Genomic DNA, 24625 nt, shown 5'->3' with positions numbered 1-24625 from the left:
TAATTTGAATTTATGCCCCCTTAGGTTCGTAATCTGAACAAGTGGAAGTATCCCATCAGAATTCAGCGTGCTCAACCCATTCAAGGCCTTATACACCTCAATCAGGTCACCACGTAGGTGCCTAGTCTCCAGCCACTGCAATTTGCAGAATTTAATCCTCTCTTGGTAAGAGGATCCCTTCATTCCCCTCACCAATCTTGTTGCCCTTCTCTGTACACGCTCAAGCAAATCTACATCCTTCCTAAAATGAGGCCTCCAGACCTGTATCCAGTACTCAAGGCATGGCCTGACCATTGCCTTATACAGAGGGACAATCACCTCCTTTTCCCTGCTAGCAAAATTCCTACATATCATTGACAAAACCCCATGATCTGCCCTGACAGCCTGTCTGCATTACTCAGAAAACTTCATATCTGACTGCACAATTACTCCCACGTCTTTTTCATTTTCTACCACCTTAAGTGTAGTACCACACAGTTGGTACATTTCTCTGGGGTTACTTCTACCCATATGCAGTACTTTGCATTTGTCAAGGTTAAACTTCAGTTGCTACTTCTTAGCCCATCCGCCCAAATTATCTAGATCCTGTTGCAGTAGCACACTGCCATTACTGTCATTAACAACCCTGCCAACCTTTGTATCATCTGCAGACTTCAACATTAAGCCTGATATACCTTCATCAATATCATTGATAAATATACAAAACAACGGTGGACCCAACACCGAACCCTGTGGAACTCCACTAATAACATTAGTCCAAGAAGAGCAGCACCCATTGATTACCACCCTCTGTCTTCTCCCACTTAACCATCCTTTATCCATTGTAGCAACTTACCCTTAATACTATTCTGCTCCAATTTGTACAATAGTCTTCCATGCGCAACAGTGTCAAAAGCTTTCCTGAAATCCAAATATATGATATCAAAATTATTTTTTGCATCCAGTTCCTTTGTATCCACATCATAATATCCTATCAAATTTGTTAGACAAGGCTTTCCCTTAACAAACTCATGCTGTGTCTGAATTATTGCTGCAGTCTTGTCTAGATGATCCTGCAATGCATCTTTAACAAGTGACTCCATTATTTTACCCGGAATAGTAGTTAAACTAACTGGTCTGTAATTACTCGTGTCATCCTTCGATCCCCCCTTTGTGAATCGGGGATACATTTGCACATCTCCAGTACGTGGGAACCTCCCCTGAGTCCAAGGATGCTCTCATAATTATGGCTAAGGGTTTGCTTAGTTGCTTTGCTGTCTCCTTTAATATAACTGGATAGATCCAATCCACCCCAGATGCTTTTCTTATGTTTAACTTCAACAATTTCTCCTACACTTTGCTCTCAGTTATTACAAAATCATTAAGTATCCTGCTACAATTTGATAACCTTCTGCCATTTTCAAACCTTAATAATTCCTCATGTGTGAATGTAGATGAAAAATACTCTTTCAGTTTGTTTGCTATCTGAGCAGGATCATCAACAGTCAAACCATCAATGTCAAGTGGACCAATCAGATTCATCCCCTTCCTTTTAGAGTTTATATAAGTAAAGAAATCCTTGCTGTTTTTCTTAGCATCTTTTGCCAAGGATTTCTCGTAATCTGCCTTCGCCTGCCTAACCTCTTTTGTGACCTGATTACAGACTAGCTTATATCTGCCATAGGCTTCTGAGTCGCTTGATAATTTATATGCATCCCATGCATTTTTCTTCTCTGTTACGAGTCTCACTAGTTCATTAGATAACCATTTTGGCCTAAACCTTGAACAATATTTCTTAATAGGTATGAAAGTTTTAGTAGCTTCCACGATTAATTCCTTGAATGCTTCGCACTCACTTAGAATTTACTGTTGGTAACATCGTCAGTTGATCCCACTGTACAGAATTTAAAAATGGTCGGAGACCACTGTACTCACCTTTACGGAAGCAAAAACCCTTTCCTTTACCCCGATGGTAATTAAATCTTTAAGTAAATCCCACATCAGTACACTGTGATCACTGCCACCTAGTGGTTCCTTTATTCTGCAAATTCTTAATACACAAATGATCACTGCTGATAACCAGATCAAGTGTATTACTTTCCCTGGTTGCCTCTCGAACATGCTGCTGCAGAAAACAATCATACAATAAGTGTGTGAGTGACCAACCCACAAGTTCCAGTCAATATCGGCGCCTCCGTAGCCAGGTGGGAAGGAGCAGCAGTGCATAGCACATGCTTCTTAATTAGACCGGGGTTCGAGCCCATCACCACCAAATACGGAGGATGCGGAAAGGTCAGGGAATGACCACCGCATATTCCCGGAGCAATATGGCCTTAGTTGCTAATGCTCCTAAAAACCAAATAACAAACAAACCAGTCAATATCTGGGAAGTTAAAATCCCTCATTATAAGACATTCCGATTTACTAGCCCACTCTATTTCTCTGTAGAATTGTTCATTGTACTCATTCGAGTCATTAGGCCTATATTGTCTATATTATAACCAGACTATATTGTCTCAACTGTGAAGTTTGTAATAGTATTAGCATATGGCACAAAGAAGTTTAAGGGTTTTTCTGCACCAGCCAAAAAAAGGGAAAAACATGTTTTATTAATTAATTAAAAATTAGTAATAAATAAATAATAAAATAAACTACCTATTTGAATCCCTCCTCAAGTAGCTACTTATCCAGCTGACTTTTGAATTTCCCCAACTGTCAACCTCATCCATTTAACAGTTTTCTGGATAAAAGAAAACTTCCTGGAGTCCAGGCTAAACTTCTTGCCCCCCCCCACCCCCATTATTTGAATTTACACCGATGAGCCAAAACATTATGACCATCTACCTAATATGATGTTGGTCCTCCACGTGCAGCCAAAACAGCTCGTACCCAGTGAGGCATGGACACTACAAGATTTCAAAATGTGTCTTGTTGTATCTGGTACCAACACATAACCAGCAGATTCTTTAACTCCTGTAAGGTCCGTGGTTGAGATGCCGCAGATCAGAGTTGCTGTTCCAACAAAAACCATAGATGCTCGATGGGATTGATGTCTGCGGAATTTGGAGGCCAGGGCAATACCTGGAAGGCTTCCTCATGTTCCGCGAACCAGTCTCGAACAATCTAGGTGGTGTGTGGCATGGCGCATTATCCTGCTGAAAGACGGCACTGCCAGAGGGAAAGACCGTTGCCACGAAAGGGTTTACCTGGTCAGCAATGATGTTTACGTAGATGGTAGACGTTAGAGTGCCCGGCACATGGATGACTGGACCTAGGGTACCCCAGCAGAAAATCACCCAAAACATGACACCAGTTTGTTTTCGTCCCACGATGCATCCAGGTGCCATCATTTCCCCAGGTAAACGATGCACACGTACCTGGCCATCCAAGTGGTGCAACAGGAAATGTGATTCATCGGACCAGACGACCTTTTTCCAAGCACTCAAGGTCCAGTTTTGATACTTGCATGTCCATTGTAGGTGCTGTCACCAGTGAAACATGGGCACTCAGAGCAGCCTGCAGCTATGCAGCCCCATTTTCAGCAGGGTTCAATGTACTGTGTTGTGACACATGGCTCCTGTTACCAGCATTCCAATTACCGGCAAGTTGCGCCACAGTTGCCCTTCTGTTGCCACATACCATCTGGGGGATCCTTCACTCACCTTGAGCATCGATGAGCCATGGTCGTCCAACACCTCCCCAGCGGGTCGGGGTTTTCCCTTCTTGGACCACTTTTGGTAGGTACTAACCACGGCTGACCATGAGCATTCCACCAGCCGTGCCGCTTCGGATATGCTCTGACCCAGTTGTCTGGCCATTACAATTTGGCCTTTGTCAAACTCACTTAAGTCCACTGCCTTTCCCATCTGAAGAACAAGAGTAACACTGATTAACGGAACTCAGTACCAGGTGTTTTTTATACTGTGTCCCGACCCGCTCACATGCCACAGTTCACCTGCAGTTGCTTCGATTTGCATAATGACTCGCTGGTCATCATAATGTTTTGGCTCATCGGTGTATGGTCTCTTGTTCTGGAATCATTTATAACAGTGAAATTTCATCCTCATTCATTTTACTTTTTCCCTCAGAGCTTTATAACTTCAATTACATCTCCTCTAAGATGCCTGGTTGCTAAGGCTGTAACCCAAGAAGCTCAATCTTTTTTTTTTTTTTTAGATGCAGTCTCCATAAACATAGTATTCCAAGTGGGGGACTTACAGTTGCCTTATGTAATGGAATTATGACCATTCTGTCTCTATAAGTACATGTTTGATAAATCATTAATAGAACATCATTTCTTCCTCTGTTGTTTTTAATTTAACCCTACCAAGGAGGTGTTGAATTAAATGAAATTTGAGGTTTGCTATTCCCCAGTTTGGTTGGAGGTGCTTCACCATCTGCAGTTGTTTCTTGTGGTTTGGGCTTTGATGGACCATTAATTGTCATTGATATTCTGGACAAGTGTGCTCTTTCTCATGCTGCACAGCCTGTAGTAATGTGATTTGAAGACAATGGTATGCAAAAGCTTTGTTGGCCTGCCAGAGTCCTGAGCTTAACCCACTGAATGGGCAAAGCCAGCACACCTGAAATCACTCAATTGACTGCAGAGTTGAAGGATGAATGGACCAAAATACCACCTTCCTGTTATCAGAAATTGGTTCAAAGTCTGTTGATGAGGACACAGTATGTAATTAAGATTAATGGAAGGCTATGACATTATTAATTATTATACCAATAAAAGTTCTTAGACACTTGCAGGAGTCCAATTACTTTTGGCAATATCGTGTATTTATTTTAGCTGCTAAACAGCTGTAGAAAATAAAAGCCTTCCATTTTACAGATGTAAAAAGTGTCATTTATTTTTCATTCAATGCCTGCATTGAATTGCTCTTTAATTATCTTATTGGATGGGGCATCATTTTTTCCAGTTAAGTGGATAGCAGATATAAACAACATTGTCTTCAGATACAAAGAACAATACCAGATGATGAAAGGTAGAAGAAATTTCCAAAAATTGGAGGATGCATATATTGATATGTTCACCTACATAACAGAAATTCATATAACATGATTTTGTTTTAATGCAAAGAATTTATTTTGGAAAATTTTCACTGAATTCAAAATAATTCCTCTTTTTAACAGAACTTCAGGTGCAGTAGTGTCCTACTTAAAAGTACATTAAACAGAATCTTTGTGCTGACGTGGATTTCTCTCCTGGAACTGAACAAATTGCCCCTACCATTTCTTCATTGTAAAAAGTGCAGCTCATACTATGAATCAATTTGAACGTGGTTGCCAAACTGTGCTCTGGATGACTAGCGGTCTTTAATAATTTAAATTTTTCTAATGCTGTCAATACAGATCTGTCTAGGATTTATGAAATGCATTTGAAATTAATAAGTATTTACCAACTGGCTTGTATCATTCCAGTTCTGAGACAGCATGTACAAAACTTCCACTGGCTCTCTCCTCCCCAACTTTTTTTCAGTTTACTGACCACTTTTATATATAAGGTGGAAATCATACTTTTATGTTTGAAGTAGGAGCCTTGGACCATAAAAAATATTAAACCATACATGCAAATAACAGTTTAATAACTAACATTTCATACACACATACACACACACACATATATATATATATATATAACTATACCGCCATCCATAGTTTACTTACTTTCTTTTTATTTTTAAAGTTAATTTTATAAATATATCACACATCATGTTGCATCACAGCAGATGAATGTGATTCATCCCTTTCTTTCTGTAAAGAAGTGTGCTGCTTTTCTTTCCCAGACACTTCCTGTAATCTGCTTTAGCTTGTCTGACCTCCTTTGTGACTTGATTGTAGACCAGTTTAAATCTACCATAGGCTTCTGTATCACTTGATAATTTATATACATCCTGTGTATTTTGATTCCTGCTGTGGATCTCATCAGAGAACAAAAATACATTCATTTTTCATCCATTTAGGCTTAAGCCTTAGACATCTCATGATTGGTATAAAGAGACTAGTAGCTTCTAAGTGGATTTGAGATCCATTTAGGTCTAAGCCGTAAACAGTATCCCTTGATTGGTATAAAAAGCCTAGTAGCTTCTACAATTGCTATTCTGAATGATTCTCATTTAGAATTCACTGTTGTTAACATCATCAGTTGGTCTCAAATTGTTTTTAAAAAACTAACTAAGACCACTGTAGTCACCTTTGTGAAAGCAAAAGCCCTTCTCTTTACCCTTGACAGTAGTTATATCTTTAAATAAATCTTGCATCAGTACATTTTGATCAGTGCCACCTAGTGGCTCTTTTATCTGCAGATTTTTAATGCAAGGAGAGTCACTGCTGATGATCAGATCAAGAGTATTGCTTTCCCTCATTGACTCTCTAACGTACTGTTGTAGAAGACATTCATCCATTTAATCCACAAAGGTCTTTCTACTATGTGTTCGACTAACCCACAAGTTCTAGTCAATATCTGGAAAGTTAAAATCCCCCCATTATGAGACAGTCTGATTTTTTGGCCCACTTTGTCTGTACAGTTGTTCATTATATTCATTACAGTTATTAGGCCTATAAGATACTACTACTCTCATTTTTGTTTTCATGGTGCTTATGTCATACCAAACTGATTTAACATTGCACTGGCCACCCATATCAACTGGATGTACTGCACTTCTTAATTAAGACTGTAACTACTCCACTCCTACCCTATCTGCCTTTTCTGTGCCTGTTGTACTCCCTGTAATCAAATTCTGTAACCCTTACATATGAGTGATAATATGTCTCCGAAATCCCTACAAAAGTAACCCCAGGGGCTCACATTTGTGAGTATGGGCTTGGCACACCCAGGGTCCTGAACTGGATATCATCATTCCTCTCTTTCTTGGTGATTCCCTTCTACTTCTCTCTCTCTCTCTCTCTCTCTCTCTCTCTCTCTCTCTCTCTCTCTCTCTCTCTCTCTCTCTCTCTCTCTCTCTCTCTCACTCACTCAGGGTAATTCAGAAATTTTTTTTTTTTGGCTGGTGCAGCATAACCTCGGGCTTCCTTGCGCCGTGTGGCTAATAATAATAATGTCTGCATTTGATGATTTAACCAGTACTTCAAATTTGTGAAATTTATTTACTATGCTCCTGCCATTAGTGTACATTACATGCAAATGTACATACAACACTGTTTTTCCTCTTAGTAACTCTAATTCAGCCCATTTATTGTATTGTTCCATGAGTATCCCCAGCAGTCCTTGAAATTCCCAACACCTTACTTTCCAGGCTGCCGCTGCATGTTCCTATAGAAGCAGTGCAGGAATCACTTATACCTCTGCCTGTGGCTTAGTCTGTTATTCTGTGTATCCTCTGAATCTAGCAGTTTTCCAGCCTTGCATCCTTTCTATTTAAGTCTGTCCCATCCCTCTAAAAACACTCTCCTATTAACAAGCACATACCAATTTAATAAGTATTGCAATCCATGAAAAGGTCAGGCATTCTTTACTCAAAGCAGAATTCATAAATAAACAAAAACTTTTTTCAGAAATAAATAAGAAAATTTATGGTCAAAAGAGCACCACTGGCAGCAATTGGTGACACCATTGCTTCCAGATTAAACAGTTATGTTTAACTACAGTTTTACTTTCATATATATTTCTATAATTGCCTATTTACTTTAAACGTTATCCTTGCTTGTATATAATCTTAATCTCTAACCTCCTTGTCTGTAATGAGCTTCATTGTTCTGCTATATTTTGGTGTGTAGCAAGCAATAAAGATTATTTATCTATCTGAATAAGCCAGTCTTTGTCGCTTACGCACTAGTGTACAAGGGACGTAAAATGTGGAATGCAATATAAACAGGCTAAGCACTTCACTTTCAGAATTTATAAAAATGCTCCTTTCTTTAAACTTTCTTTCACTGTAGAGGCATTTACTTTTCTGTAAGTGCATCAAAAATGTATTACTCTCTTTATCTTAGTTAATAATACCATTTTAATTAACATTCCACTGCATGATCTTTCATTGGATATATTGTTGGACCAGTCACACAAATTGCAGAAACATTCTGTATTTATCTTCTCTTAGACACTTTCTTCTAATCTTGTAGGCAAAGGTGCTTAACATTGAATGAGCCTGCAACAGCAGTAAAAAATTGATATCATATCTTATCAGAATTATGGCACACAGAAGAAAGTGATCACTTTACTTAAAAGTTTTCAAATAAGAAAGTTAATATTTTGAATCCATCACTTTTTAAAACATAAATATAGTTCTAATGATTTTTAATTAAGCAATGCATTAAGATTCTTATAACTTAGAAATAAATCAACATCTACTAAAAATTATAACCATTGCCATTCTATAGGGCCTTCCCAAACATTCTGGTTTCCTTGATTGTATGATTTCCCACCTTCAAAACTGGCGAAAATCTTCAACTACATTTCCTGTGCTCTCCTGGCAGCAGTTTGTTGATATGGTACATACTCAGGTTAATCCCTTAGCTGGATTGGAGCATATAAAAGAAGTTGTACAACAGTTGCAAATAATGGGAGAGGTATTTTATACCTTCTATGAATTCTTCTACTTCAGTTAATCCATATAAATATATATTTTTTAATTAACATTGTCAGCCATATAGTAGAAATCAAAATTTGGAATTTTTATTAAAATATTTTAAATTACATAGCATAATCTTTCTTTATTCATTTTAATTTCAATCTGAATATGCTATATGAGATTTCATTAAAAATCATGAGTTTCCTTAGCTGCCCTCTAAAGAGAACTCTCTTCATGTATAGTGATTGTCTTACGGGTCTGCGTCATTCAGTGCAAGACAATTTGGAGTATGTATAGTGATTGTCTTATGGGTCTGCGTCATTCAGTGCAAGACAATTTGGAGTATGATAGTTTGGTGCATGGCAATTCAACGAATTCTATGCAAGAATTCAGTATATAACAAAGTAAGACTGAAAATGCAAACTCTTTTCTCATACGGTGCTATAAATGGTTAATTTAGTGAGGATGATAGAGTTGATATAAAAATATGTTCATAATTCTCATTTTTTTTAAAATACACATTCTATTCTTATAGGAAAATCCTATTAAAAAAAGTACCATGGACAGGTTAAAGATTGCAAAAAATTATTTTCCTTTTGAATACTTTACTTCCAGTTATTTTTTCTTCTGTAGATCATATTTTTAGGAAATTCATATAAAGGTAAGTTGTTCCAGAGATAAATTAATGGATACTGGCTAGTTAACATTCATCTTTTGGCATTCTTCTTGCAACCCACATTATACTTTTTATTGAAAGCAGTTAAAGTTAGTGGTAGGCTAGTTCTGTAGTTAAGGGCAGGAGCATTGAATGAGGGCATTGTGGAGGGGGCTCAGAATTGGAATCTGTGCCCCTTAGAGGGAAAGGTAGTCTGGCAAAGTGAGGCATTTTCCCCAGGGCCTGTGGCAGCTTGCAGCCAATAATTAAGGTTTGGTAAGCCAAAAGACACTTGGTTAGCATGGAGTGGGTAGTTTAAAAGCTGTTTATTTTTACAAAAAACAACTAAGACCGTGAGATATCTGTATATAATGGCTTTAAATTGCATATATTGTATTGTCAATTTGCCTTTTTTTGCTTGATAAAAAAATGAGTTACTGGTGGTGGGGGACTATACACCTCTGCTATAATAATTCCTCTTGTCACGATAGTATTTGATGTAATGCACCTTGGCCCCATCAATGAATGGACCCCCAAAGCATTCCTTAAATGGTATAACTATAACAGAAGAAAGGGGGGCCCTCAACCCTAACCATGCACCCCCCCAGTAACTCCCAAGATACTACTGCATGGCCCTTGTCCTGGAATGGCAGTATGAAGTTGTTACGATATGGGCACAGTTGTGCCGAAGATAATAGGCACATATTGATTTTTCAACCTGCCTATAAGATCAGCATGACTACTTTGCACAAAATAAATTGATTAAAGAAATTTATATTCTTTTCTTTATTACATTATTTTAAATCTCTGAATTCCTCTTGTGTAGGCGACCAAACTTTGTCTTAGTTTTCCAAACCTTTTGCTTATGATTTATGATTTTCTTAAATTATAATTATGATAAAATTCTGATTTTCTTAATTTCTGGTTTTCTCACCTCCCCCCCCCCCCCACCAAGGGGAATGAGAATGTATCAGAAGGATGTTATATCAATTGTTCATAAATAGGTTCATTAGGTTAATGAGAAATTGGCCAGGACCAACCACATAGGACGTTATAATGTGTAGGATGTTAAAAAGAGGATCGCTATAAAGAGCTTCAACTGTATCATGCACCAAATTGTTTTATGCCCAATTGACATATCTCTCCTCTCGTATGGTCTGAGATATTTTTTTCTATTCAGCAGAACATTTTGTTGACCAAAACTAAATACTTTTTAATTTCCTGCTTAAGCTTCTGCAAAATCTTAATCAAAATCTTGCATGAACATTTTATCATGAAGTAAAGAAGTGTGCAGCACAGGTTTTAGTCATCTAAATAAATGATTCACTTATTTTATAAAGGTTTTAAAAACAGATATTAGTTTAATTGCCAGGCAAAATATACTTCAAGTAATGAAAAAAATTTTGCAATGTAAATAAGTAAGTCATGAAATTATGATTTTGCAGAAGTGGCTGATCACTTTGTTTGTCTTGAAGGGTATTTAATTATTTAAACTTAGAAATAATTTAAGAAATATGTCTTATTTATTTTTTTTGTTTTTTGTACCACCCTTTTATGAAAAGAATTTTACTGTTGACAGTCATGCCTCCTAATAAACTTCAGTTAGTTACAGAATGCCTGTGCAGTCAGAAAGTTCTCTCTTGATTGAATGCATGCTTGAGGAATGATTATTGACTGAAGAATTTTAGTCAGTAATCATTCCTCAAACCTAACCATTTCATAAAGGTTTTAAAGAAAATAGATATGAGTATAATTGATAGTCATAGTATAGTTTGAGTACTGAAAAAAGTTTTGCAATATGAATGAGTAAGTTGTAAAAATATGATCTTGCAGAGATCTTGCAGTTCCAGAGAGTCATTTATTTTTTTAATAATTTTTTTCTTTTTCCTTTCCTGTTTTCTTGTATTTAATCAAAATACAGGTAATCCTTGTATAACACTGTAGTTAGTACCTATAAAATTTCATGTAGTGTGAAACTGTTATACAGGTGACCCCCGCTTAACGCTGATAATTCGTTCCGTAAAAACAGAGTGCTAAGTGAATCCGCTCTAAGCGAGCGCCGCATTCCCATAAGGTATGTATTTGTGAGTTGCAGTCGGTGCCATAGGATATTTCCTAATCAATAATAAACAGTAGTGAAAAGATGCACAAATGTCGGTGAAAATATTTAATATTCAAATATTTGTACATATAAAATATTCTGCATTACATACCTATATAATTATGTGGTAACTACTTATGTATCAAAATTAAACTTAAAATTCCAATTAAAATCATGAATTTAATTGATCTAAATTGATTTAATTTAATTGATGAATTTAATCATGAAAAATGTGTCGATTTTGGGTTGAACTTTGGCTCTCTTCCAAATAAACTAAAAGGGGTATTAATTTTAAATCCTCCGCAGCGTTACCACCCAACAATAAAGTCAACCGATTCTTCGCCACTTTGAAACCTGGCATGTTTTTTTTTTTTTTTTAGGTGAGATTTCTTCAGATCATCATATTGGCTAATCTCTCTCTCTCTCTCTCTCTTTTAAATAATATTTAACTTAACTGAATTCTGCATTGGATATTATCTTCAATAAAATTCTAATAGCCAGCCTAGCCCTAGCCCTAGTTGCTTGCAATGGAACAGCTATCTTTCCCGCTGCTAAAATTAATTCTTTATTTTTTTTTATAATTGTCCTTACAGTTAAACTTGCAAGTCCTAAATTATGGTACACATCTGCTTGTCTTTGACCGGAATCGATTCGCTTCAAAACGTCTAATTTAATTTTCAAATTCAGTCTTTTTCTTACATTTATAGTCTTCATACTGCGCTCAGACGTTGCTTTTTCATTCTTATCGGCCATTATTAACTCTTCGAAAATGTAACTGCGTTGGTTGCATTAATTATGATACAATGTTCAAGTAAACTGTCCATTTCGCACGATGTCTAATACGGTACTGAGGAATGACTAGACTTCGGATAAATGCATATAATGCAAATACGTATTACAAGCAATATACTTGATCATTTTTAAAATGTTGATCTCGGAACTACGTAACAAGTCACTGTACTGCAATTAAATTAGCGTGCGAGAAAATTTCACTGAGCGTGGGAAAATTTCTCAAGTCGGCGTGGAGAAACGTTTTAATGCTGTTTTGCTATTCATTTTCAAGCTATCGACTCCATCAAACGAAACGATTTCGTTAAATATGCCAAAAATGCAATCTGTTAAAGAGCGTTATAGTGATCTGTGACAGCGTTATAGTCAGATACGGGTTATGATATAAGAACAGCGTTATAGCGAATCAGCGTAAAGCGAACCGCGTTATAACGGGGGCCTGCTGTACAGTACTAAGAACCAGTACAAAAGGGGGGTGGGTTTACATTCCAAAAGCTAACAAAAATACACCATTTTTATTTTTTTATAACTATCAGAAACTTAATTTTTATTAAAAATAGTAATAACTGAACAAATGTCTTACAAACTGTGATACGTATATGTCAGATAACATACGTTCATAAAATTTTCTTCCTCTTCATCGGTGATAAACACAATCAAACAAGAACATTTTCTCTATTGCAGAATATGTTCACCTTCTAAACTTTCTTCTGCAACATCTAGATTTTGTGTATCTTCTACTCTCTTTAAAAAATCAGTAAAGCTGGATTTGTTTGCTTTTGCCTGATAAATTGTAAATTTCATGGTTTGGAGCTAAGCATTTTTGAAGCTCCCTTTTGAACTTTGTACTCCTTTAGTAGTCAAAGGCTCTGCATTCAAAAAATAAGATTCTAATTGCTTGGCTAAGTTTGTCTTCCTGTATGCTATTTAGTGTAAAATTTCAAACTTCAGAATTTTCATCTGCACCATCATCCTCTGAATTGATTTGGTTTACCTCTGATGCCATTTCCACCAAATCTGCTTTGCCAGCCTCTTTTTCTACCAGTAATTCTTGAATGTCTTCAGTAGTCGTATCGCTGACCGGACTAGCCAGGTGGGTCAAGTGCCTGCCTGGCAACCCAAAGGTCACAGGTTTGAATCCCGCCTCGGGCTTGGATCAAAGTACTGCAAAAACCTTGGGAGGTGCATTATGGCCACAGAAGCCAATGTGCCAACAACTATCAAAAAAAAAAAAAAAAAAAGTAGTCATATCGTCAAAACCTTTTTTCTGCTACTGACTTAGCAAGTTCTATTATCGCACTGATTCTGTTTTCTGCCAGTTCGACCATGTTTCCTGAATGAACTGACTTTGGCATACATTTTCCCAACACATATTTAATGTTGATGGTTTTACTTAGTTGAGCAATAAAGCTATGATTCCAATAGTCCACAATTGGAAAATGTTTCCATGCCTCCATCACCTCAATAGATTTTGAATAATTTTTTCCCAAAATCCATTGTAACGATTTTTTTATGTAATGAGTTTTAAAGGTAGATATAATGCCTTGCTATAATGGCTGAATTAAAGAAGTTGTATTAGGTGTTAGGAACATTACTTCAATGTTTGGATGACTTGAATCTTTTGGATGGCCTGGCATGTTATCCAATAGTAATAAAACTTTGAAATCTAGATTTTTCCACTTTAAATAGTTTTCCACAGCTGGCACAAAACAATTTAACAACCATTCTATAAGTAAATCGGCAGTTACCCAAGCTTTTTTATTTGCTTTCCAGTATACCGGTAATGCGTTTTTATTTACACCGTTCGTTGCACGAGGATTAGAGGAGCTATAAGCTAGCATAGATTTTATCATGTAATCTCTTGATGCGTTACTGCACATAAGTAACGTTACACGATCTTTTAATGCCTTAAAACCTGGTGCAGTTTTCTCTTTTTTTGAAATAAACATTCTGTTGGGAAGTTTTTTCCACCAATGCTTGTCTCAATGGCATTGAAAACTTGATGTGGTGTATATCCGTACTCTCAATAATTTTTTGAAATTCCTCTGCATACTACTTGGCAGCTGCATTATCAGCCAGTGCACTTTCCCCTTTAATTCTTATGTTATGTAATGAGAAGCAGCTTTTAAATCATTCAAATCAACCTTTACTGGCAACAAACTTAGGGTTAACAAAAGATTCTCGTTTTCTTTTAAACGGTTATAAATTTTTAGTTTCTTTTGTTTAATTACATTGCCATCTAATGGGATCTGTTTTTACTGCTATCATCAGTTCAAATACTGAGTGCTTTTTCCGTTTTCTCAACTATTGGCACTTGGAAACGAGCTGTCATATTTGCAGGAATTAAAGATCCTGCAGCAACAACAGTTCTAATTTTCTGCAACGTATGATACCTTTCTCCCTTTTTTAAGATGATCCAGAATTTGTATCTTTGATTTTAGAGAGAGAAAGTTTCTTTTGAGCGGTGCTTTTTTACTTTCCTTAGGCATAATTTAGGGCTGGAATTTAATTCACAACAAAAAAATTATTCCAATACGGTTCTTAAGAACAAAGTTTAGTAATACATATCCAGAAAAATTTATAAAAACCGTACAAAAACCTTAAAAGTCACAAACTGAATGCTCCAAAGTCACAAATTTTTATGATCTCAAACAAGCTCAAGTTCAATAGCACAGAACCTAACACGGATTTCCCAATAATTTTTTTTGCATAACAACTAGTGAATGAACAGTGAGGATTCACAAAAAAGAATGAAAATGTTGAAAAATTACATCCAACATAATAGCAGGATTTCCCCGCATGAAAGCTCAAAAATATTGTGTCATGCGAGGTTTTCCGCAGTTCTCTAACCATGTTATAGTGAAACTGTGTTATATAAGTACCATGTTGTAGAAGTACTGTGTTATATGGGAGTTTCTTGTACTTGTACAGCTATGTTCCACCAACCTTATATGGAAATTTTTCCCTTTGGATAGTCACACCCTCTAATAAACATTGATTTAGTTATAGAATGTCTGTGTAAAGTCAGACATGCAGGCTACAGGAAAGAATATTAACTGAAGAATTTTAAGGTGAAGCTAAATGTTTGTGGTGCCAGCTTTTACTGATTATATTTTCGGAGTAGTCTTTTAATGCAATAGAACGCAATTTCTAATTTTGTCAATGTTTATAAGAAAAGAGATTTGCACATTAAAATTAAAAAGTTGGTGTTAAAAATCTTTTTTTCTTTTTCTTTTTTTTTTTAATATAATCCTCTCCCCCTCATAGATACTCTATTTAAAGTTGGATAACCAAGATTTGGTGGTGCTAAATCTAAAATGGCTATGTACAGATATTATAGGTCATTTTTTATCTCAGGAGCATTTGGAATTAGCAAAAATGACTGGCTCTTATTCTGTAGATGACATCCAGCAGCTTTTTCCAGATACTGATTCACTTGATTTACTACAGGTATGAGTTAAACTTTGTATAAGTTGTGTAATATGTAGCAGTTGTAGTGATAATTATATCAACTTATGAATTACAAGATTTTTATGACTTCTTAATTGAAGATAAGAGAAGCCTTAATAGCTTCCCTCCAACTTATACCGGCTGATGAAGTTCAATCAAATTTTCTAATGAGGGTCTCACAAAATTACCATTAGCAATAAAAAAGAAGTTACGTTACTTTGGACTTTGTTGAATTTTTAATTGGCAAAATGTGTACAAATAAATAGCCATGGTATAAAACTAAATCCTGATACTTTCATTAAAACAGGTCCAGTTTTACATTTGAATTAAAAAATCATACCTTATGAATTAAAATTATTAAAGTTAAAGATCTCAGGCATGGAGGCAGATCTTAAATCTTACTGTGAGTAGGATTTACTGTAAGTTAATAATTTTTACCCCACTTCAAATACTATATTTAAAGCAGATGGAAAATGAAAGTTACATATGTTTTTATCACACTTGATTTGGACACACATGGCAGTATATGGATGGCATGTTCTGAATCTCTCCACCCCCCCCTCTCCTTACAGACTTTACCAACTTAATTTTATGATTCAGTTATATCCATACAAAGTTCAACATAATTGATAATTATGTCCGACCCTCGGCTACAATACAAATCTTAAATTGAGAAACATAACAAATTCTTCAAAGGCTGTACTGTTAACCTGCTCTGACATGCTGCTTCCCCCCCCCCCCCGTTTTTAGCAGCATTAGCAACTAAGGCCATATTACCTCTGCACCCTCCGTATTTGGTGGTCACGGGCTCGAACCCGGGTCTAATCAAGAAGCGTGTGCTACGCACTGCTGCTCCTGCCCACCTGACTACGGAAGCGCCTCGCTCTGACATGCAAAATGACATTATTGTATATGATGGCAATATCTTAACTTCTCAAAAAAACATTATTTTTATTACAGAAACTAGTAAAAAATTAACTTGGAAAGCATTGTGAGTTGCAGTGATACAGTGACTGACAAAAAAACTGCATTACCTTAAAAAAAGTAATAATTGTAGTGAAACGTATAAGATATTGATCATTTTGTTTCTCACAAAGCAAAGATAATACTTCTATTGCATCAGACAGTAATCGCAAGGTATTGCATCAGCCGCTTCTATAAATACATCATTGGAAGGGTGTATAGCTCATTAGTATCCTGTTTTGCAGAGGTGTAAGCATGGCTCCATATGTTCAGTTGACACCAAGAAAGAAAGGTGTAGCTGTTGCTCTGTCCCAGGAAGGGCTTTGTACATGTGCTATCGCTAATAAAATAGGCTGCCACCAGTCAACAGTATCCTGGGTGCTAAAATTAAAGCGTGAAGAGAAGACCTAGATCAGGCCATAAGAGAGTGACTATGCCTTCCCAAGATCGATATTTGAAATGGTTATGCCTTCGTAATTGCCATGCTAGTGCTCCTGATCTAAAACTGGACTTCTTTGAGATGGCCTCTGATGTTGAAACAAGTGCACGAACTATCCAAAGATGGCTTTCAGAATGTGGTCTGCATGCCTATCGGCCCAAAAAGAAGCCTTTGTTGACCCAAAATGAGGAAGAAGCGACTTGCTTGTGCTAAAATGCATCTTTCATGGACAAAAGAGCAGTGGGACACTGTCATCTTTTCTGACAAATCGAAATTCAACCTGCATGGCTCAGATGGGAAGCGATATGTCAGAAGACGAAAATCGGAGGCATACCATCCTGACTGCATAACACCGACCGTAAAGTTCCCTGCTGGTCAGATGGTCTGGGGGTGCATAACAAGCAAAGGAGTGGGGCGAATTAAGTTTATTAACAGAACGGTGAATGCAGAAACCTACACTGCTATCTTGGAAGATTGACTAAAACCTGTTATTAGGGATCACCACACAGACATCCAAAACTGCATTTTTCAACAGGACTCAGCACCTTACCACAACAAAATTGGTAAGTTTTATGCTATTTAGATTTAATGATGAGTTTGTCTTCTTGTCTCACAAGGCTAAAAATATTATTTCACCAATGTTTTCTCTTGTTTTTCTCCCTTAAGGTGCATTCATACCTTAGAAATACTGGCATTACAGTGGACTGGCCAGCAACGTCAGATTAGAACCCTATTGAAAATTGCTGGTACATAATGTCGTCTAAATTTGCTCAAAAAAAGCCAACAAGTAAGATTCAGCTGGAGGAGAGCATTGTAAGAGTGTGGTAACAAGAAATTGGGCAACCGTATATCCAGAGGTTGATTAACTCTATGCCAAATCGTTGCAAGGCTGTAATTGCAGCTCGAGGAGGAACAACAAAATATTAAGGACTTATTTTGCTGATTTACAGTACACAATACTATTACGTTAACTTGTCATTTCAGTTTGTACACGTAAATGCTATAAAACACATTTGCAAAATTCACAAGTGATGCAGTTTTTTTTTTTTGTTCACCACTGTACATCTATAGAGAACAGAATGATTTTCCATTGGAGTCAAAGCAAAATATCAAAAAATGTGTTAGTCAAAATATGCAGTTGCTAATGGGTTAAATTATTAAATTTATTACTTAACAGAACAAAATGATCCATTTCCACGACGATTTTTGACAAACCAACAAATATTGACACTTGCATCCATTCATCTGTCACTTGATTAACATGTTTACTCTTCTGACACACATAAGTATCAAACAGCACTAGAAGTGATGTGCCATTATGCATATAAGCATTCATAAGGCACCCAGTTGGTGTTCTGTAACACATAAAAAGTCAAATAAATGCTGTAAAAGTAAAGACACGTGAAATTAACAACTGCTCAACATGGATGCTCTGGGCTATAAATAAACATGGATGCTCAACATGGATGCTCTGGGCTTTTAAATAAATACGTTACATATGGAAATGCTTGGTTTTTGTTTATACACCTGGTACACAGTTTTATTTGTTCTTTGCTTGTGTTGAAGTTAGTTTATATGCATGGAATAAACTTTTCATAAAATTTTAAAGTTTGTTCTGATTTACAGTTCAGCCCAAAAGTAAGTGTTTGCCCTTAGCTATGAATTCTAGATTTTTACATTATTTATAAATTTTTGGAATGCTCAGAAACGACATTCCAAAAATTATAGAACATTGGATGCACTGTCTCAAATATAGACAGAAGTAAATATTGTTAAGAACAAAAGTTCTTTCATTTTTATTTGGTTTGGAATAATTATAAATTTATTTGTCATCCATCAAACCTATTAAACAAAACCACTCTTTTCTTCTTACAAAGGAGGATTCAGTGTTTAAAAACACTGAATCCTCCTTTGGTGGAATCCTCTATTGCAGATGGCCCACAGTCTGGGTGCCAAGTGCCCAGACTGACTAAGAAAATTATACAGGCTTGCTCCAGTGGTTTGCCATTGCCTTCTGTGCCTGTATTTTTTTTCTTTTGTTCCAGCCTATATTCACAAGCTTATTTGCATATTTTTGTGCTGAAAATAACCTGAAATAACTCTTGGTGAATCCCCCTCCCCTTTGTGAGATCAAGTAACTTTTCCCTGATTGAAGAAAACGTAGGACATTTTCAAAAATACAGATATCTCACTAATTTTTCATATTTATAATTAAATAATAGTACACTAGGGGGCTTTGCCCCCTGCTTGCTGTGCTCACTTCTTTTGATAAAATAAAATAAAATACTTACAGAAGCTTTCGACTCTGTGTGTGTCTTTCTTCCTCAGCTACATAAATACATTACTATATATAATATCAGTTTAGATACACCATAGATAACTCTTAAAGAAAAACTACGATCATAGTGTGAAAGGCATCATTTCATTTGTATCTCATATTGTGCCCATCCTGCACAGCGAGTTACCATTGCACTACCTCGAATAATAACGCTTCACTAATAAAGAAGACTATTTTCACTTATTCTCAGTGGGCACCGTCACCCAGACAGCACTGTTTCAAAGCTAGTTGATTTTTCGTCGGTGGGTGCCTTTCACACTATGATCGTAGTTTTTCTTTAAGAGTTGTATATAGTGTATCTACACCAATATTATAAAGATAACTCTTAAAATATTATGCCTTGTTGGATTTAGTTTTTTTAAATAAATACGTTACATATGGAAATCAAGAATGGTACCATGTGGCCATGTTAGATAAACATAGCACATGACCAGGCTTAAACAGAAGCGTGTTTTAGCACAGTATAACAAGCTTCTGTTACATATTACCACGTAACCCACATCTCTCTTCTTCCATTGGCTGAATCATTAGGAGGAAAATTATTTTAATGTATAGAAAAATACACATACCAGTAACTTCTTCATCTTTCTTTATATAACTAACTGCTATAAAAATCTAGTCAGAAGCATGATTTTAGTTTATGCCTTGGACTAGAGCAGTGGTGTCCAACCAATGGCCCGCAGGCCAGATACAGCCCGAGAATAATTTTTATACAGCCCGCTCAGAAAGTGAATTTAAACAGCATTTTAAATTTTGTAAATTATCAACCAAAATTTTCTCATTAAATGTTACGTTTTGTTGAGTAAATGTTATTGTGTATTACTTAATTAAGTTTTTGAATGTTTTCAATTTTAGGTGTTGTTGTTATTTTGTTTTTAGGAGCATTGGCAACTAAGGCCATATTGCTCCGGAGATATGCAGTGGTCATTCCCTGACCTTTCCGCATCCTCCGTATTTGAAGGATGTTCTGTAACACGCACTGCTGCTCCTACCTACCCACCTGGCTATGGAGGTGCCAATTTTAGGTGTATCATTATATTTATTTATTTACCTTACCATTTAAAAGCAGTGATCCTTTTCAGGTTGTAAATTTTCTAAAGTGAGTATTTAAAAGCAAAAGTAAGGTATTTTTTTAAAAAACAAAAGTAGGTCATATTTTTATAATTTTAATAACTAAAAAATAAATCACTGACATGGATTTGTTGCACATAAAAGTGTTGGGAATTTGCATTTTTTATATATAGCCTGAAAATATTCAGCGCAACCTGCAAAACAAATCTAACTTTGAATATGTGTCCTGTACGGAAAAAAGTTGGACACCACTGGACAAAAGCAATAAAGTATATGACTCAGAGCGATGAAGATGCTTTGGTTTGAGGGTGGGGGGGGGATTGCCAAAGACAGAACCCCTACAAATCAGTCTTATTGCTTGGACTATGTGCAGCATATGAATAAAGTTCACAATTTCCTCTCATTTGAAGAGGTCTAGATTTGATTCCTGTCAAAAATTGAGGAAATTTTTACAAGACCTCTTCAAGCAAGCCTGTATAGTTAGCTAATCTCAGACAGAGTTTCCTCTATGAGTTATTCCAAGTTTTTCTACAAATTACCTTGTGAACTTATTTCCAGACCAAAATACAATGCGGATACGAGCAACAGATTTAAAATAAAATAATAAATTTATTTTAATTTGTAGTTGGGCATAATGTACATGGAGAGTGGGGAAATTAAGCAGAAATTTTGCATTTTGGTTGATAAATTTAGGTGCCTGAAGGAAAGAGTTTTAACTCAAAGAAACTAAATCAGAGGACTCAGTATTCAGCTGCCTACCCTCGCATATGCCTGCACAGCAGAATCAGCTGGATCAGAAAGTGCTTGTCCCAGATAAACTAATTATTCTTGGTGACTGTGGTATCAGGGAAATGGGGAATATTTTATTCAATAAAAATAGGTGAAATGAGAACAGGATACATCTTGAAGAAAAAGTTAGGGATATTGAATAGTTATCATTTTTTAAGAGCACAAAAGGCAACATATGTTATACATCTTGGTACTAATGATATTGAGCATAGGCGTTGTGAGGCTTTATGCATGATGTTGAGAAAAATTAGGAGTATAGTTAATAAATTTTATCAGTTTGAAGTGCTAGTCAAGACATCAAAGGCAGATATTGTTGGAATATCAGAGATATGGTGTCACACAGATACGCAGTGCAGAATTAGAATTTGGGGAGTACGATGTGTACAGAAAGGATAGACGGGAAGGGAAGAGGGGTTATGCTGTTAGTTAAGAAACACATAAAATCTAAGGAAGTGCATCCCATTGATGTTGGTGGGCAATGCAATGTTGAGTTTGTTTGGTGTGACATAAGCACTGGGAAAGGAAAAATGAGGAATAATGAGCAATTGCACCAAGAAATAGAGTGGGCCAGTAAATCAGAATGTGTTAATAATGGAGGTTTTTTAACTTTCCAGATATTGACTGGAACTTCTGGGTTGGTCACTCGCACACTAGCAACTTCTGTGGATTTATTGGATGACTGTTTTCTACAGCAGCATGTTCGAGAGGCAACCAGAGGGAGTAATACTCTTCATCTGATTGTCAGCAGTGATTATTCATGCATTAAGAATTTGCAGATAAAGGAACCACTTGGTGAGAGTGATCACAATGTACTGATGTGGGAATTACTTAAAGATGTAACTACCATCAAGGCTAAAGGGAAGGGCTTTTGCTTTCGTAAAGGTGACTACAGGGGTCTTAGACAGTTTCTAAATTCTGTACAGTGGGATCAAGTGATGATGTTACCAACATTGAAGTCTAAATGGGAACCTTCAGGGACTTAATCTTGGAGGCTACTAGTCATTTCATTCTACTAGTATTTCATTCCAGCTAAGAAATACTGTTCAAGGTTCAGGCCTAAATGGATCTCAGATGAATTAATGAGGCTCGTGGCAGAGAAGAAAAATGTATGGGATGTATATAAATTATCAGGTGACACAGAAGCCTAGGGTAGATATAAGCTTGTCTGTAATCAAGTCACAAAGGAGGTTATGTAGGCAAAGGCAGATTACGAGAAATCTTTGGCAAAGGATGCAAAGAAAAACAGCAAAGAGTTCTTTACTTATGTAAACTCTAGAAGGAAAGGGATGAATCAGATTGGACCACTTAACATAGATGGGTTGACTCTTAGGCAGCCTTCGCCTGCCTAACCTCCTTTGTGATTTGATTACAGACTAACTTATATCTGCCACAGACTTCTGTGCCACCTGATAATTTATGTGCATCCCAGACATTTTTCTTCTCTGCCACGAGTCTCATTAATTCATCTGCCATCCATTTAGGCTTGAACAGTATTCCTTAGTTGGAATGAAATGACTAGTAGCCTCCAAGATTAAGTCCCTGAAGGCTTCCCATTTAGAATTCAATGTTGGTAGCATCATCACTTGATCCCACTGTACTGAATTTAGAAACTGTCTGAGACCCCTGTAGTGACCTTTACGAAAGAAAAAGCCCTTCCCTTTAGCCTTGATGGTAGTTACATCTTTAAGTAATTCCCACATTAGTACATTGTAATCACTCTCACCCAGTGATTACTTTATCTGCAAATTCTTAATGCATGAATAATCACTGCTGATAATCGGATAAAGAGTATTACTCCCTCTGGTTGCCTCTCAAACACGCTGCTGTAGAAAACAGTCATCCAGTAAATTCAAAAATGTTGCTAGTTTGCGAGTGACCAACCCAGAAGTAACAGTCAGTATCTGGAAAGTTAAAAAACTCCCAATATAACACATTCTGATTTACTGGCCCACTCTATTTCTCTGTGCAATTTCTCATTATACTCATCAGATTCATTAGGTCTATAACACACACCTACTCTCATTTTTTCTTTCCTAGTGCTTATGTCACACCAAACAGACTCACTTCCTTAGATTTTATGTGTCTCTTAACTAACAGCATAACCCCTCCTCGCTTCCTGTCCTGTCTGTCTTTTCTGTACCCATTGTACTCTTCAAATTCCAATTCTGCACTGCTTATATCTGTGTGATGCTGTCTCTGATATCCCAACAATATCTGCCTTTGATATCTTGATCAGCACTTCAAGCTCATCAAATTTATTAACTATACTCCTAGCATTGGTGTACATGCAAGTATACATGCACCTGTTTCTACTCTTAGTTACCCTAACACAGCCCATGTATTTACTTGTTCCACTATGACTCCCAGCAGTCCTGGAAATCTCCATTGCCATGTTTTCCAGGCTGCTACTCATAATAGAAGCAGTGCAAGAATCACTTTTGCCTCTGCCTGCAGCCACTGTTAACCTTTTAGTCTGTGTATCCCCCCCAAGCTAGCAGTTTTCTGACTCACCTAACACTGTCTCGATAGCATCAGCAAATATTCTTGTACCTTTTCCCTGTAGAAGCAGTCTTTCCTGTCAACAAGCACAGACCAGGCTGAAAAAATTTCTACCCCTTGAATTGCTGAATTGCAGACACTTTCACATTCAACCCTAACTTGCGACTTTTTTTCAACGTTGACCTGTACTTGTTGAGTAAATCTGCAGATCTCTTACTCTTAATATCATTAGTTCCAATGTGTACAACATTGGAACTAATGACATTAAGTCCAATGTGGATTCCATCGTTGGCATTCGAGGTGAGCGGACGCGCTTAGACAGGGCTCCTCAGTTAAGTGGTTCACTTTTGGATAGTGCTTTTAAATATTTGATTTATTTAGATATTGTTGGATTATTTTGTTATAGGTTTTCCTGTAACTGTTTGATTTTAATAATATTATAGATATAATTTTTTAAAGTTACTTTCATTGATATTTATTTAATTTTATAATGGTAGTTACGAGATCTGCCTTAAACACGTCACAGGATATCGTGACTCACACGGAAATAGCAGATGGCGATTTACGGGTGAGTCATGATTTAATCCGTTGTGGAACCTGTGGAATGTTTTCCAAGGTCGACCTGGTGACTAATCCTACCTCACCTGGGGATTCTTTTCTTTGTGATCGATGTAAGGAGTGCACCGATCTTAAACCTTGCACCATGCGGCCGTTACTAATACTAATACTAATACATCACCTTTTGTGTTTTTAAAAGATATCTGCTCTACATTTGCCCCTAGTAGACATACCCTGGTCCTCTTCCACCTATCATGCTAAGAGGATGTTTACGATGAGTGCCTTGCCAGTCACTTTGGCCCTGGAGAGATTATAAAGGACTCAAGATATCAGCATTTTCTTGGCATGGCCCATGCTTTTTAACAGGAGGGGAAGGAACTGTTATTTTAGAAATGTAATACATTTGAATAAAAGTAAGAATATTTGCTGGTGGAGGAAATATTATGTGGTTTTG

General features: G+C 36.6%; 1 protein-coding gene across 1 annotated transcript in view; it reads left to right on the top strand.

Moving 5' to 3' along the window:
* The window catches only part of LOC150083332 (death-associated protein kinase 1-like), a 574715-nt gene that overhangs the window by 495075 nt on the left and 55015 nt on the right, over positions 1-24625 (top strand). The window contains exons 24-25 of the mRNA XM_090377188.1: positions 8329-8517; positions 15332-15514. Coding sequence (XP_090233314.1) covers positions 8329-8517; positions 15332-15514 — 372 coding nt within the window. The remainder of the gene's footprint in view (positions 1-8328; positions 8518-15331; positions 15515-24625) is intronic.

The sequence above is a fragment of the Mastigoproctus giganteus genome, chromosome 7 (genome assembly GCF_048544385.1).
Source record: "Mastigoproctus giganteus isolate SK-2022 chromosome 7, ASM4854438v1, whole genome shotgun sequence".
In the NCBI taxonomy this organism is placed as follows: Eukaryota; Metazoa; Arthropoda; class Arachnida; order Uropygi; family Thelyphonidae; genus Mastigoproctus; species Mastigoproctus giganteus.
This window is presented reverse-complemented; position numbering and strand designations above follow the sequence as displayed.